At 41.1% G+C, this 16,326-nt stretch overlaps 1 protein-coding gene across 3 annotated transcripts in view; it reads left to right on the top strand.

The window, feature by feature from the left end:
* The window catches only part of ABCB1 (ATP binding cassette subfamily B member 1), an 81,567-nt gene continuing 65,241 nt past the window's right edge, over positions 1 to 16,326 (top strand). The window contains exons 1-3 of one of the 3 annotated variants that reach the window (XM_037129260.2): positions 1 to 118; positions 717 to 787; positions 5,963 to 6,014. In XM_037129260.2, coding sequence (XP_036985155.2) covers positions 723 to 787; positions 5,963 to 6,014 — 117 coding nt within the window. In that variant the 5' untranslated portion in view covers positions 1 to 118; positions 717 to 722. Of the gene's footprint in view, positions 181 to 716; positions 788 to 5,960; positions 6,015 to 16,326 lie in introns of those variants that run through there. The other 2 variants (XM_053672792.1, XM_053672793.1) reach the window with 2 other exon arrangements.

Genomic DNA, 16,326 nt, shown 5'->3' with positions numbered 1-16,326 from the left:
AGCGCTGCGCTCAGAGCTCATTCCTTTAGCGACTGGGAGCCGAGGCGCACCGCTGTTCGGAGCCCCGCCTAACTCTCGAGAGCCGGGACTTCTGCTAGCATCCGCGGAAGCTTTCCCGGTAAGATCTGCCTCTTTACTAACAAAATTCACGTGTTGGTGTCCTGCGGAGGAAAGCCCGAGGTAGGTAGGCTAATGCGAAGTTGTTACCGGATGGGGAGCGTTCTCAGGAAGGTTAGGGAAGTTTCTTGAGTTTGCTCCCTCTGGGAGGTGGGGGGTGCGGGGTGCGGTTTCGGGGTGGATGGAAGGGGAGATTCCAACTAGAGAAGCCTCAGGGATCAAGTTGGGGTGAGACCTAGACGCACTTGGGGAGTGCGCCCCCAGCCCGAAGTTTCTGGCGCTGGATTACTTAGTCTCGAGTGCGAGTGCGGAGAGTGCGAGTGTGGGGAACTACGGCCCTGAGCGGGAGGTGCGTGGGCGGAGGAAGCCCAGTCCACGGGCGGGCGGGGTAACGGGGAGGAAGAGCCTTCTAGGCAAAGCCCTCGACCTCTGTTCTCGTGCTGTCTGGTGGTCTCTTGAGGAGGCAGCCTCTGCGGCTGGGAGCATCAGCGGGGAGCGCACCGCCCTACCGCTGGTCGGGCTGCGCTCCGAGGGCTCAGTCTCACCTGGGCCCCCTGCGATCACACCTTTGGTTCATCGTCTGTGGTGACTCTCCTCAGGTCGCGATGGATCTTGAAGAAGGTGGCGGTGGAGAAGCAGGGGGAAAATTCTTGAAAACGGACCAAAAAAGGTAGCCAGTTTGTTTCACTTTCATACTTCACATTGCCTGAGAGATTTGGGCAACATCCTTTTCAGCTTTACAAGCCGTGTTGATCGTCCTCCTCCTTGCTGCTTGCGCTCTGCTCTGTGGTCCAGTCTCTTGCTTCTGGTAATACAGACGCAAACTTTGTATTGTTGGTGGTGTGGCAGATGGCACCATGGGCCAAAATAACATGTAGGCGTGGATGTCTTTAAAAAGGCAACGAATATCCGACATTTGTAGAAGAACTTGTGGAAAGAGACTAGTACCAAAAAAAGCTGTTAGCACGATGTGAAATTATCCCAATGTCTATAGATTTGGTAATGTAACCATTCAGGGAGTGGTGATATTATATATAATAATATATATATAATATATATAATATATTTATATATCATATATAGAGAGAGAGTTAAATTTGAATTGGAAATTTTCATAGGAACTCATATGGTTTTTTAATAGTTCGATTTCTGACCAGGGAAAGACACAGTAGCAACGAGCACACTGAATACCAGATCTTGGTTTCTAAATACCATTCCTCACCAGAAAGACTGAACCCTGTGGAGAAATGGCTAATTCCAGGCAGGTCTGGGCAGGTGAAAAGGGGCCTGGGGTATATCGTGCCATGTCTGAACAAGGAAGTGAAGTGAAGTTATCAAAGGACACAGGAATTTGCTTGAAGGGATTTCCACTGACCACAGATAGGACAGTATGAGAAAAAAAAAGAGTAATGACCAAACTGATTGTAAAATACTGAATATAATCCATGAATCCTCAATAAAATTCTGAGAGGAAGAGAAAAACTGAAAGGGTGAGGCGGAGAAAAAAAATAAAGGAACATTTGTACAGAAAAATGCCATTTACCATTTTTGAACCTGCATTGTTACAAGTGATTCAGGCAGCGCTTGTTAATGGAAAAGCTGTATCTAAGAATTATCTAAAATTCTCACTAACTGGAGAAAGAAAACTGCTTTTCCAGTGGGGAGATTCTGCAGTTAGTATTTGAACCCAGTGATCAGACCTGACAGCACTCATGGTGGAATACACTGTGTTAGTGACAAGACGCCACCTGAGAAGCGTGTTAGCAAAAGCATTTAGTGTGGATCTAACTAAGCTTCTAGACTAATGTTGTCCAATAGAAATATAATGTGAGTCACATTTGTGACCATTTCTAGTAGCAACATTAAGACAAGTAAAAGGAAACAGGCAAAATTAATCTTGAAAGTGTATTTTAAGGAACCCAGTATATCCAAAACATTTTCATTCCTACCTGTAATCAGAATGATTAATCAGATGCTTTACATTCTCTTTTTCATACACCAATGCCCTCATAACTGTAGGGGTGTGTTCTAAGAGCCCTGGTGGATACCTGAAGCCAAGGATAGTTCCGAATGCTACATATAGTAGACCCTTGAACAGCACATGTTTGAACTACACAGGTGTACTTATGCTCACTAGTTTTTTCAATTGACCCACAGGCCCAACCTGTATTGTTCAAGGATCGTCTGACAATTGGGAGCCCCATTGTGCAGAGGGCTGACTAAAGTTATATACAGGCAGTCAGCTTCCTTAACCCTCCTGGGTTTTTTAAGGGTCAACTGCACTATATTTTTTCCTATGTATACATACCTGTGTTAAAGTTTAATGTATATGTTAGGCACAGTAAGAAATTAACAATAATAACTAAAAATAGAACAGTTGTAACAATATTCTATAATAAGAGCTATCTGAGTGGCTTTGGAACCATTAATAAAGTAAGGGTTACTTAAATACCAGCACTACGCTCTCCTGACAGTAGACCTGATAGACAGCTGCTAAGTACCTAAGAGGCAGGTAGCTGTACAGCGTGGGGACTGTGGTCAGAGGGACAATTCATGACTCCAGGGGGTGGGTGCTAAACTTCATCACTCTACCCAAAGTGGTGTACAATTTAAAACATAAATTGCTTGTTTCTGGAATTTTCCATTTACTACTTTTGGACCACAGTTGACCACAGGTAACTGAAACCATGGAAAGAGGAACTACAGATATGGGGTAACTACCAAGTTTTCAAACCTGCTGTATATTTATACTTATCACATATCTTTATTTGAATTCAGTGTGAAACAGACATATCCAAGATGTGGAACATTGTATAAGACATCTGTTCTTTTTCCTACAAAAAGTCAACAGGGTGAGGGTAAGGAGTGGAAGGACTTCTAGATTTAAAAAGAGACTAAAGAGACATAACTACCAAAAATAATGTGTGGACCTCTATTACATCAGAGTTGAAAAAAGAAAAAACCTATAGAAAACTTGCTCTCTTTTTAGATGCGATAATTGTAGGAAAGCATCAGCAATGATATTTGCAACTTTAAAATGGTTCAGCAAAATATATTATATTTCAGTGTATATTTCAGTCGCAAACAGAAGAAAATATGGTAAAATGTTAGTAATTGTCAAATCTAGGTGAATGTGTTATTATTACCATTTCAATTTTTCTGCTTATTTAAAATTTTTAGAATAAATTTTTTTCCTGTAAACAAAAAGACTTCACAGAGTAGAAAGTAGATCATTTCCTTTTGTTTTCAACCTAAAAAAAAACCCTCTAGGTACTTTAAAGAAATTAGGAGGCAGATGGTGATATTGGGGTAAGAAATACTAAGAGTTTGTGGCAGGAAGTGGTAAAAAAATTGGTTCAGACCTGCGCATGACTTCATTTTAGCCGTCCTTCTTATTATGGCCCACAGACTTGTTTCAAACCAGAGATTTTTTTTCAGTTATGGATTTCTCATTGTGCTCATCATCGTTGATATTAATCTGTTCTTAATAAACCTGTACATTCTCCCCCCCCCAGTTTTATTGAGATATAATTGACATACAGTCCTGTGGAAGGTATAAAGCATAATGGTTTGACTTCCAGTTCAGTGAAAGGGTTACCACAATAATTTGAGTTAACATCCATCTCATACAGATACAATGAAAAGAAAAAGCAAAACATATTTTTTCCTTTCAACAAGAGCTTTTAGGATCTACTCTCTAAACAACTTTCCTGTGTGCCATAGAGCATCGTCAACTATAGCCATCATGGTGTGCATTACTGAACCCCTTGTACTTTAGCTTATAGCTGGAAGTTGGTGCCTTCAGACTGCCTTCCTTAACTCCACTCCCCACCCCCCACCCAGCAACCACAAATCTGATCTCTTTTTCTATGAGTTTGCGGGGTTTTTTAAAATTTTTTTTAAAGATTTGTATTTATTTTTAGAGAGAGGAAAAGGGAAGGAGAAAAAGAGAGAGGGAAACATAATGTGAGAGAGAAACACTGATTGGTTGCCTCTGGCGCATGCCCCAGCCAGGATGAACCTGACATTTCACTGACTGGGAATTGAACCAGCAACATTTCACTTTGCAGGATGGTACCCAGCCAACTGAGCCACACTGGTTAGGGCTGAGTTTTTTTTTTTTAAACTATGTATTCCGATTCGTAATTGTAAGGAAGCACATGCTTTGTTTATAGGTATGATGGCTGGATGACTGTACCACTTGGAATATCTGTATTTATAAAGATTCTTAATTAAAATGAAGTCTGATGAGTGACTTTCCTGCGGTCAGCTCTGTGTTTCAAGCTGACGGGGGAAGGGAATCATCAAGCAGGGTTGAGAGTCCTTCAAGAAGTGCACATCCTCACAGTGCAAAGACTCAGAAGGCCCAGGTTGCACCAAATATCTGGTGTTGAGCGGATAGACTTTTCAGTTAAATCTTGCCTTTGTTCTAAGCTGTGTGACCCTGGACAAGCCAGTTAGCTTCTGTCACCTGCAGTTTTCTTACCTCTAAAAAGACAAAAATGTGCCTGCTTTACAGAGATTAAAATTAAATAACTTTGGATGGTGAGTGCTCAATGCAATATACAGATCATGTGTTATAGAATTGTATGCTTGAAACCTATATAATTATATTAACTAATGTCACCCCAGTACATTTAATACAATTAAAAAGTATTACATGAGGTCATGCATGGGAAGTGTTTACTTAGCCAGAGACTCAGGAACATTATAATGTTTCCAAAGTAGCAGCAGTTTTAGAGAAGGAAAAAGGAAATAAAAAGCTTGGAGCTAAAATTCGATTATGTGTGGCTGTTTTTTTCCTCTCATTCTGGTTCCAGGGTTACTGAAACCTGGCCTTTACTCAGAGTAGGGTGGGACTATGTTCGAAGAGTTGTTTGTATATTTGATGTGTTTATGTCTGTCTAACATCACTCCAAAGCCAAATATGGGGTAAACTCTGGGTTTTTTCTTTAGAAGTCTCTTCAACTCTTTGACCTTGCTTAGTGTAAAGAACAATGACAAGGCAGAATTTACTTTTTAAACTTGAAAACCTGTGTGAAAATGAAGTGGCCCTTCTCTGAAATAGTCTTTCTTTTGTACATTTGAAGATGGAGATGCAGAGGAGGGTAATAAATGATTGGGTTTTCTTCATGACCTAGGTGGCAGTTACATAGAGTGGAAAACGGGTTACAGTTAGATTCATTTGAATCCAGTCTCAGAATAATAGTTGACTTTCTTACTATGCTGGAGGGCAGCTGTTTTTGCAGTTTACAGACTGTCTTCCTTGGCTTTGACTGCAGCATTTCTAGGTTGCATTTATTGCCATAAGGGTCTAGTTAGGGCTTCAAACATTATTTCAGAATTAGATTTGCTCATAGTGATTTAATTACTTTTCTTCCTAGGTTGGTTTATGCCCAGTATCTGATCGCCACTACCCTCCCCTAGTACAGGGAATGATCTGGGTAGTATATATCTTGTCTACTTCTAGAATTACTTAGTTGATAAGGATATTAGTTCGGGAGAGGATGAAAAATTAGAGTAAAAACAGGAAGCTCTCTTTTCTAGTATTTTTTTCTAATTGCAAAAGTAGTGTGTCTGTGTGTGTGTTCATCATAGAAAATTAGGAAATATACAGGCATAAGGAAAAAAATATTTTGATAAAAATCTCAACCCCCAGTGATAACCACACATAGATTTCCAAGATACATGTAAACATGTTTAAACTTCATAAATTAGATCATATATAGTAACCTGGTTTTTTTAATTGAGTAATATATTGTAGGCATGTTATAAGTTCCATGTTAGCTTGGTAATTTAAAATTTATATCTTTTTTTATTGTAATTCTATTTCTATGTTTTGCAGTAAAAAAAATGAGAAGAAAGAAAAGAAACCAACTGTCAGTGTATTTACAATGGTGAGTTTTGAGTTTATTTACTATACAGAATACTTAGGAAACTAACTCCTCCTTACCTGGAGAAGATATATTTCACTTCATACAATTATTTCTTGGAGCATATATTAATGAAGAGGTAAACTGTATTGGTTTGATTTAGCTTACTTTCAGGGAAGTGCTGATGTTAACTTGCCATGCGAATTGAGCCTCAGTAGCCATTCTTCCTGCGTTAGATTTCAGTATCCTCCTGATTCGTTAAGTCTCCAGGGATCTATGGCAAGCACCTCTCCCATAAATAACAGATCTCCCAGCAACCAGGTTGAGACCAGCCAGGTGGGGTATGGTTCACATAGGACACGAGGTTCCCTGTTTTCAATGACTCTGACATGGCAGTTTTAAATCAAACTCCCAGGTACTTATATAATAGTTTACAATGAGCTGTTTTAATATTGTGACTTCGTACATGTAATATCCTTTGTGCTGAGTAACTGATAAGTCTAGAATTTGAAAACCTTCATATAATTCTTGATCTCATTTTCTGTTGGCACAGTGGTTCTCTTTAATTAGTTGGCAATAAGAGATGTGCTTTATAAACATGGCTGATCGATGGTCTCTCTCCATTTGAATTGAACCGAAACTCATTTTGAAACCAAAACATTTCTGTCTTTTGTAGTGTTTATTATTTGCAGCTTAATTTTTATTTATTTATTTTTAGAGAGAGGGGAAGGGAGGGAGAAAGAGAGGGGGGAAAACATCCATCCATTGCCTTTCTCATGCCCCCAACCAGGGGCCTGGCCTGCAACCCAGGCATGAGACTTGACCGGGAATCAACAGACGACCTTTAGGTTTGTGGGATGATGCCCAACCCACTGAGCTATACCAGTCAGGGCCTTGTAGCTTAAATTTTAAAGGAAATCTTATATTTTACAAAATTTAACAGACCTAATATGCTGAGGTAACACTATCAGTACAATTCAAGCCACAAAAGAATAAATATCTGAAATTACAATGTGAGATAATAACACACATGTAGCTCTGTATGCCATGTATTGTTCTAAGTATCTTATATATGCCTCATATTTTTCCTTATAGAGATGGATACTATTGGGTTGGCCAAAAAGTTTGCTTAGTTTTTCTCATAAAATAAAAGATACATTTTTTTGTTTTCACCAATAACTCTCTTGATTTGCATATTTTGAGTATGTCAGTTATCTCCCACATGGTAGAATGTCGATTGTTCTTAATTAATATCTTGATTTGATTGCTATCAACTCTACTGGTCTACACGACCATGGACCATCATCCAGCAAGAAATCTCCAACATGAAACTTCACAAACCACTTTTGAAATGTTTGATCAGTCACAGTGCCTTCTCCATATACTACACCAATCTTTTTCTGCATTTCAGTTGTGCTTTTACCCTTCATATAAAGCATAATGTGCTGAAAATGTTGCTTATTTTGTTCCATCTTCAATATTAAAAATGGCTACACAAAAATTCACCAATTTTGATAAGTTTTTTTAAATACATGCTGATATGGCAGCTGTTACAATACAATCTAATGAAATTGTTTCGCGTGAAGTTAGAGATAGCCAAGCACTACTAGAGCTAGAGCTATCTTATGGAAAAAAGCTAAACGAACTTTTTGGCCAACCCAATATTGCTCTGAGATAAATACTGTTGTTATTCTAATTTTGTGGATGAAGAAACTGAGGCCAGACATATAAACTTGCTTAAGAATACACAGGTGGGCCAGGATTCAGAGCTGGGAAGTTCACAGTCTAAATCACAGTGCTCAGAACGGCATAGAAAGAATATATTCTAGGCCTTTCTTGACAGAGTACTATAGTACTGTTGTGTCTTAAGAGTTGACATAGGAAACTATGAACTGGTAGGTAAAAGCTAAAACGTGAGGACACATTAAGAAAATTTAACAATAAAATGCCGATGTTACTAGATGGCTTAATTCATGACAGTGTCCAGCTAAGGCAAAAACTCATGTGTGTTGGTGGTTTCCAAGAACCCAGGTTTGAGGATTCAGTAGAGGAACCCCCAGGACCGAGTGTGGTTAAGGTGTGTTACAGCAGAAGGGTACAAAGCAGAATTGGCCGTGGGAAAAGGCACGAAGAGGGACATTCAGGAGAAACCAGGCGCAGGTTCCCCAAGTCCTCTCCCAGTGGAGTCACACATTATTTCCCAGGTGATGAGTTGTCGAAACTCATGTAATAGGTTGTCTATCAGAGAAACTCTGAGGCTGGGTGTGCAAGGTTTTTACTGGGGCTGATCCTGTAGGCCCAGCACGTACCCAAATTCCAGACTTGCAGAAGGAAGGCAAGTTTTCAGGATAAACCACATTGCGCAAATAGTTCTGGCTGCTTTGTCAGCTAGGATGGCCATCACCCTCCCCAAATCCAGGTTCTAGAGGTCAGCCTTGTATGCAGGCCTTTCTAAACGTAGCCCTCTGAGGCTGGCACTATTTACTGTTTTCTGCATACCATCCCTGTTCCCTTATTTCTACTATGAGACTTCTTAGCAATCTTGAGAAAATGATAAAAAAGATAAGGAATAGATTAAATTTTTTCCACTAGCCTTTATTTTATTTATAGAAGGCCTTGTTTCAACACACAGAAATGTATAAGTAGAAAACAATTGAAAGCTGGTGAAGAAGTTTCAACACTTACAAAAACGTATAAGTAGAAAACAATTGAAAGCTGGTGAAGAAATGAGGACCAATGGAAAAAAGGGCAGGAAAAATGCAAGTGATGCTGCAATTCCTATACAAAGCACTCCTGAAAGATTGTACATACTTGCCAGGGTCAGGCTGTGGACTCAACTCTCAGTTTTCTACTTTATGTATCTTGTTGAAACATTAGTTTTTTTTCCAGATAACTAATAGCTAGCAATGTTACCTGCTTCCTCTCTGCCAGGCATTTGTTAAGCACTCCGTGTATTTTTTTTAAACTTAACATTCACAGTAACTTGCTGATGTGTAGGCACTTGGGTTGTCCTTATGATCCAGATGATGAAAAGGACTCAGAAAAGGTAAGCAGTTCATTCCAAGTCACCAAATCACAAAAATAAGGGAGCAAGTCAAGAATTTTGTTCAGATCTGTGTAGTCTAGAGCCAGGGCTTTTAACAGCTTGAATTATTTATGATAGTTTATGACTAGGTAAGCTTTTATCTGCCTGGAATTGAAGAGTCCTTTGTCAAAGGTTAGCTTCTCGTCACCCGGTCATTTCTGAGTCATTGAAGACCACCTGGTTCACTGCGTCCCTTTTCACCCCTGGTGCCCCTGTTACTTTGTGTGGCCTTTATGGTGTTAGGGATAACCACTCCTTAACCTTCACAGCTGCAATAATCTTTCCCCCTCCTTCACCCCAGCCATCCACTCATATACCCACAAACTGGCTTTTGTTTTTTGAAACCTCTATCTGCAAAGTGACCAGTTGGAGCAGCCAGCCTGAATTAGGCAGCCAACTCTTCTCTTTTCAGTCTTCTCACTGTCCTCTCTGGATCGTTATGCCTCAGCCCCTTTCTGTCTTCTTTCTCTTTCTAGTGCTGCTTAAAGTAATGACCATCTCTCTTGCTATTCACTTGCCCAGGCTAGAAACTTCCTTTTACCTGTCACTAGTCATACACAGCCAAGGCAAAATCAGCCATCAGCATCCTTGCTTCCTGAATCCCTACATCTGACTGGTGCTGGGGAAAATACCTCACAGCAGGGTGCCACCAGCACAGACTGGGTACTATTCTTCTGTTCTTTTCACTATGTCAAAGCTCTGCTCTTCCAAATTCCCACTTCTTCCTCTCTCACCCTCAACACCTCTCATTCTTGGTAGATAACCTCATCTTTTATTATACAAACAAAATGGAAGCCACCTGACAAGTTTTTCAGCTCTTCTCTTCCAGTCTACAGACATACCTACCTGTACCTGGGTGAGTCCCCTCTTCCTTCCCTTTTATTATAACAGAGGCAGCATCTGGTCCTGAAAACTCACTACTCACTTGTACTTTGGCTCCCATATAATCTGCCTTCTCAAGAACCTATTTGTTATCATTTCTTTTTTGTATCTTCAATATTTCCCCCTGAACCAGGTCTTTCTGTTGACATTTACGCATCGGGTATCTTTAATTTTATTAGTGTCCTTCTTAGTGGATTTTAATCATCATTCCCCTCTAACTTGCTTCCCACACAAGAGTTGCCTTGGTTTTCTGTTTCAGTTTCACCTCGCAGTCACTTCTTTTTTTTCTTAAGTTTATTTTTTTAATCCCCATCTAAGGATATATTTACTGATTTTGGAAAGGAAGGGAGAGAGAGAGAGAAACATTGATGTAAGAGATAAACGTCCATTGGTTACCACCTATACCTGCCCTGACCTGGGATTGAACGTGCAGCCTTTTGGTGCATGGATGCTGCTCCAACCAACTGAGCCACCGGGCCAGGGCCAGTCACTTCTTAGCATATTATAATTTGGCTTTGTCTCTACCATTCACCAAATTTAGTGGACACGTTTTGATTCTATCCTGACCAGTAAGCACTTGACACTCTCCACCATAATCTTTCTTCTGTTTGCTTCCGTAATGCTGCAGTCTGTTGTTTTCCTCTCAGCTCCGCGATGTTTTCTTGTGTCACCTTTGCCTGTGAAGTTCAAGGTCCTCAACCCCTTCTTCCAGGAGTCAGTGATGCTGTTGGCATTTCTCTAGTTTCATATAGCTGTTTCCTAATTGTTTTCATGCAAAACTCCTGCACAACTATAGTATCTTCTGTCTGGTTTTAGTGGTATCCTACTGATTTCTAGTTACTTTTTAAAAAATATATTTTATTGATTATGCCATTACAGTTGTCCCATTTTCCCCCTTCATTCCCCTTCACCCTGCATACCCCCTCCCCCACCATTTCCCCCCCTTTAGTTCATGTCCATGTGTCACAGGCTCTTTAGATTCTACATTTCCCACACTATTCTTGCCCTCCCCCCTGTCTATTTTCTACCTACCGTCCATGCTACTTTGGTTTCTAGTTACTTTTGTTCCTTCATGGAGAATACTGGCATTGATTACCTCTGCCTCATTTACCTGTTCTCTCATTATTCTTTTATTTTTAGTAACCTTATTAATGACTCCTTGCCTCAACATTCTTTGACTTCTTCAGTTCCAACAGTCTTCACCCCTACTTTATCTTGGTTAAGTTACATTTGTGGTCAAGAACCATGGACTTATCATCTGGGTGGACTCCCATCTCTGAAGCTCTAAACCCAAATGGGCATCTTCACCCTTAATTTCTGATTCCTTCTAGCCTAGCCATTCCTCTTTACTATCCTTTTTCTCTTTGACGTCGTGCATTCATTTCCAAGAGCTGCTGTAACAAAATACCACTAACTTAGTGACTTAAAACAACACAGATTTATAACCTTACAACTCTGGGGCCAGACGACTCACTGGGCTAAAGTCAAGGCACCAGCAGAGCTGAATTCCTGCTGCAGGCTCTAAGAGAGAACCTGTTCCCTTCCCTTTTTTAGCTTCCAGAGGCTGCCTGCATTTCAAAACTCATGGCCCCTTCCTTGCATCACTCTAACTTCTTCTTACTTAAGTCTTCATTCATTTCTCCTGCTCCTGACTTTGGTCCCCTTGGCTACCTCTTATAAGGACCCCTGTGATTGCATTAGGCCCACCTGGGTAATCCAGGATAATCTCCCCAATTTAAAATCCTAACATATGGAAAGTCCCTTTTACTGTGTAAAGGGAAACATATTTGCAGGTTCCTGGGATAAGGGTGTGGACATATTAGGGAGGAGCAGGGCATTATTCTGCATACCACACCTGGTCAAGACTTTGATTGATTGATTGATTTTTTTACTGATGAGAGAGTTAGAGGTTTGTCGTTCCTTTCACTCATGGGTTGATTCTTGTATGTGCCCTGACTGGGGATCCCGCAACCTTGGCATATCAGGATGACACTATAACCAATTGAGCTATCCACCTCGAGGTTTATTTGCTCTCGTCATTGTTCTCTTAGCTGCTAGTTCTCCTCCATTGCTGCTCTTCTAAAAACCGTTTTATCCATAGTCGCCACATCAAATCAGCTCAATTCTGTCCTTAAAACTCTCTAGCTCCTTTCCCTTACACTTAGATGGGAAGTGTGGAGTAGACCCCAAACTCCTTCCCGTAGCTATAAAAGGCCCTCCGTCTCACCTGTCTCTCTCATCTCTGACTGCGCTTCACACTCTTCTCCTTCACTCTGCTCTTACCACAGTGGTAATTCTGTTTGGTCCTTGAGATACACCAAGCGTACATTCATCCCAAGACAAAGCTTTGCATTTGCTCTTCCCGTCTGGAATGCTTCATCTCCAGATTGTCGCACGCCTGACTAATTTATAGCCTTCCTGTCGCTGTGGTCTCAGCTCAGATAATGCCTTCTCGGAGAGGTGTTCCTGATTAGCCAGTCTAAGCCAGCTGACCCTGCCTGTCACTGTGGCCCGGGCTCCATGATGGCAGAGGTTTTGTATGTTTTGTTCATTGATATACTCCAAGTACGTAGAACAGTGCCTGGAACTTTAGTAGGTACTTGGATATTTTACCGTTTGTATGAGGTGAGGTATCTTGTCTTATTCACTATTGTTGCCAGTACCTACAACAGACATGATCCTTAGTAGGTGCTTAATAAATATCTTTTGGATGTTAAATGAATGAGTGAGTGAAGGAATGGATTTACCCTCTGCAACCAGACGCCATGGTGAGGTCATATTCGCCATCTAGGCTGCTGACTATTGTCTAAACCACTCTCCTGCCAGCACTTTCTATCCCCCCCCAGGAAGCCCAACCCTGTCTTTCAGTGTTGATGAACCTTTCTTACGTATGGTTCTGCTTCGCCCCCTCTCTCTTCACAGGCAGCACCTATTTACTTTCCATTTTCTTGTATTTAAAGGGCTCCAATTATAATTAATTTATACCTCCATCTTACATTTCACCTGATATGCTACACTTTTTTTTTTGTTAAGCTGCTCCTTCATTGTAAGCTCCTGCAAAGTCTTATTAATTTTTACATTTCTAAAACCAATAACAATATTTACTTATATACAGTATGTTAGTATGTTAAATGTTTAATTAAAGCTTCTTTTATTAAGTCTTATTTTTATCCTCAGAACAACTGTGAGGCTTACTGTGTATATGCATGAACTCTCTTAACTTTGTCCCAAATTTTTAAAATTCTTGGAAACTTATTTGTGTCTTTGTCCTTGTTTTTTATGTGTAGATACTGAGGCTGAAGGTTGTTGAGATTGTTTTTCCTCCAAAGTCCCCTCCCTTGTGAGTGACAGAGCCAGGACATTCCACTGAGGCTCTGTCCTCCTCAGCACTGTGCTGCCACCTTCCTCAGATCCTCGCTCCACTCTTTTTAAATCCTCACCTGAGGATATGTTTATTGATTTTAGAAAGAGAGCAAGGAGGAGAGAGAGAGAAAAAAGAGAGAGAGAGAGATGTTGCTGTGAGAGAGAAACGTCCATTGGTTGCCTCTCATATGTGCCCCGACCAGGGATCAAACCCGCAACCTTTCAGAGTCCCAGCTGAGCTCCAGCCAACTGAGCCACCTGGCCAGGGGTCCTCCACCCAACTGACGTTCCAGAAACCAATCTTGCCTCAAGCTACAAGTAAATAGGACATTCTGAACTCTCTTAACTTTGTCCCAAATTTTTAAAATTCTTGGAAACTTGCTTGCGTCTTTGTTCATTCCTGACTTATTACCTTCTTGCTTGGGATGAAGAGATACATACCTTTGCCTGTTGGAGAACCCTCCTTCCTTCACCAAGTTTTATTATGGAAATTTCCCAACATATACAAAAGCAGAATCGTAAAATTGACTTATACATACCCATTATCTATACCTAATAATTGTTAACATTTTGCTGTATGTTTCACCTGAATTTATAGATTTCATGATGTTTCATATGTAACTACCTGAGTTTATACCTCTTTAAAATTTCCTATAAAACATTTTCTTGTAAAACATAACACAGTGATCATATTTAACAAAATAAACGTAACTCTTTAAAGTTATGTCATGCTCAGTTCATAGGCAAGTTTTTCTAATTATATCCCTCCAAAAGTCTTACAATTGATTTGTTCAAAACAGGATCCAGTCAGTGATGACATTTGGGTACTGTCTCCTGAGCGTAGGCAGTTTTCTCCTCTTTTTAAATGCCATCAGTGTGTAGAGAAGACTGTACCCATTGTCCTGTACAGGCTGTCTCACCTTCTGGACTGTTTTCATTGCTTCCTTATGGCATCATTTAACTTGTTCTTCCATGCCTTGCATCTGTTACATCCCGACAGTTAGTTCTAAAGATTTTAAGACATTCATGGGAAATGTTTTGGTTAAGAAAATTGCACTGGGGTGCTATTTACTTCATGTCTCATCACATCTAAAAACATCAAATGTCAGGGAATTCTGCTTTTTTATGGTGTTAAGCTTGGTCACTTAGTTTAGATGATGACAGATTGGATCCCTCCATTGTAGAAGTAGCTCTACCTCCTTGCAACCATGAGGGAATTTGACGGATGATGGGATGTGGGGAGCTTCATCCAGCAGAGCTCCCCTGGGCTGCCACAGATGAGAATAATTCTACCAAGACATGATCTGCTTGGGGAGGAATGGTGACCAGTCTCTCAGAGGAGAAGGACCAGAAACCTGTTCCTCAGTGGGCTTTTATTGGGTTTAACTTGCATAGGAATACAGGGCATATATATGTAAAGCTCATCAATCATTGTCAGGCAGTAATTGTCAAACAATAGATAATATTCCAAGAACTCTGAGGACTTATTCTGAGTCAGGGTCAGATAGAGTGACATCAAAGGACCATAAAACTTGGAAAACAAACTCATTTTATGCTTGGACCCTTATAATTTGAATTGAGGGCATTCTTAACAAAGCAGTTTCACAGGATTTTATGCATTCTTTCTTTGGCCTGACTGCCCCTGGAAACCGCATTCCAGCACAGGGCCACACCCGCCTTCAGCATTGTTTCAGGTGGGGCATTAAAATCAGGTGGGGGATGCGGGCAGCCAAGAGATTAGGAGACTCTTTACATACAGAATGAGGACTCAGGCTATGACAAAGCCAAGGGGTGAGGGTCCATCACCCCCTTTTTCTATAGTCCCTAAGTCCTTCCTTGAGGGCCCCTTCATGACCATGGCTATCTTAGGTTGTCCCTTCCTTGAGGAATCTGACCCCTCATTGGCTAAATAGTCATCTATCTGGGGCCAAGCAGTGTGAAGTAAAGGGCTGGGCAGAGGCTGTGCCCCTGACTCGAGGATAAGTTTTGTCTCCTTAGTGGCTCATGGTCCCAAGGTCTTTTTACTCAGCCTTAGCCATGGGGGGGTTACAGCTTCTGAAACCAGGCAGGGCAGTTCCCAACACTGGGATATCTCATTTCATGTAACAGTTTTAGAGTTTACTGATGATCCCTTGCCTCAGGTTTTTGAAACAATTGTTTCCTTTATTCTCTAGAACATTGCTTCATCTCAGTTTCCCTCTTGTATTTTCACCAATCATGTCTTTGGATGATTTACCTATAAATATAGTAACAATGAAATAGCCCTGGACGTTGTAAATCCCTTTAGTAACCATCCTCTCTCCCCTTCCTCTTCCCCCAAGATCATCAAAAGGACATTCAGCATGCTGTCTCTATTTATTTACAAATTATTCTTTGTATGTGTGTGTGTGTGTGTGTGTGTGTGTGTGTGTGTGTGTGTGTGGGAGAAGGGGAGAGAGAGAGATGAGAGAGAGACATTGAGACGCATCGATTGGCTGCTCTCAGTATGTGAGCCTCCTGGGGATGGAACCTGCAGTGTAGGCCCGTCCTCTGCCTGGGAGTTGAACCCCCAACCTCCTGGCTTGTGGGATGATGCTCCAACCAACTGAGCCATACCCGCCCGGGCTACAAATTATTCTTAATCCTGCTCAGTCTTCATCTGCTCCCGTATGATAGTATCTACTCCCATGTCTTCTGTTACATACACTTAGGAGTGTCACAAAACTACATCTCAGTCTCTGAATTCTCTCTGCCATACTTGCTGGGTAAAACTCCCAGGATGGGCAGTCAAACGGGACTAAAGGAGGTTTCTCTGCCCTCCTTTCCCCAACATCCTGCCTCTTCTCATTTGCCCTAACTCAGTGAAGGGTGCTTCTTGGGCAGCTTTTTCTTGCTGCTTTTACCCTCAGACCTCAAGCTTGGGAGACCACAGTGCTCTCTTAGCAGATTGTTGTCGGCCCTGCTCTGCTTGCTGTTCTTTCCAGCTGGAATGCCTGCCTTCTTGCTTCTAAACCCTTGCCGAACTTT

This window comes from Artibeus jamaicensis, unplaced genomic scaffold (assembly GCF_021234435.1).
Source record: "Artibeus jamaicensis isolate MK-2021 breed Jamaican fruit bat unplaced genomic scaffold, CSHL_Jam_final contig_787, whole genome shotgun sequence".
Lineage (NCBI taxonomy): Eukaryota > Metazoa > Chordata > Mammalia > Chiroptera > Phyllostomidae > Artibeus > Artibeus jamaicensis.
The sequence above is the reverse complement of the archived record's forward strand: the minus strand, read 5'-3'. Positions and strand labels throughout refer to the sequence as shown.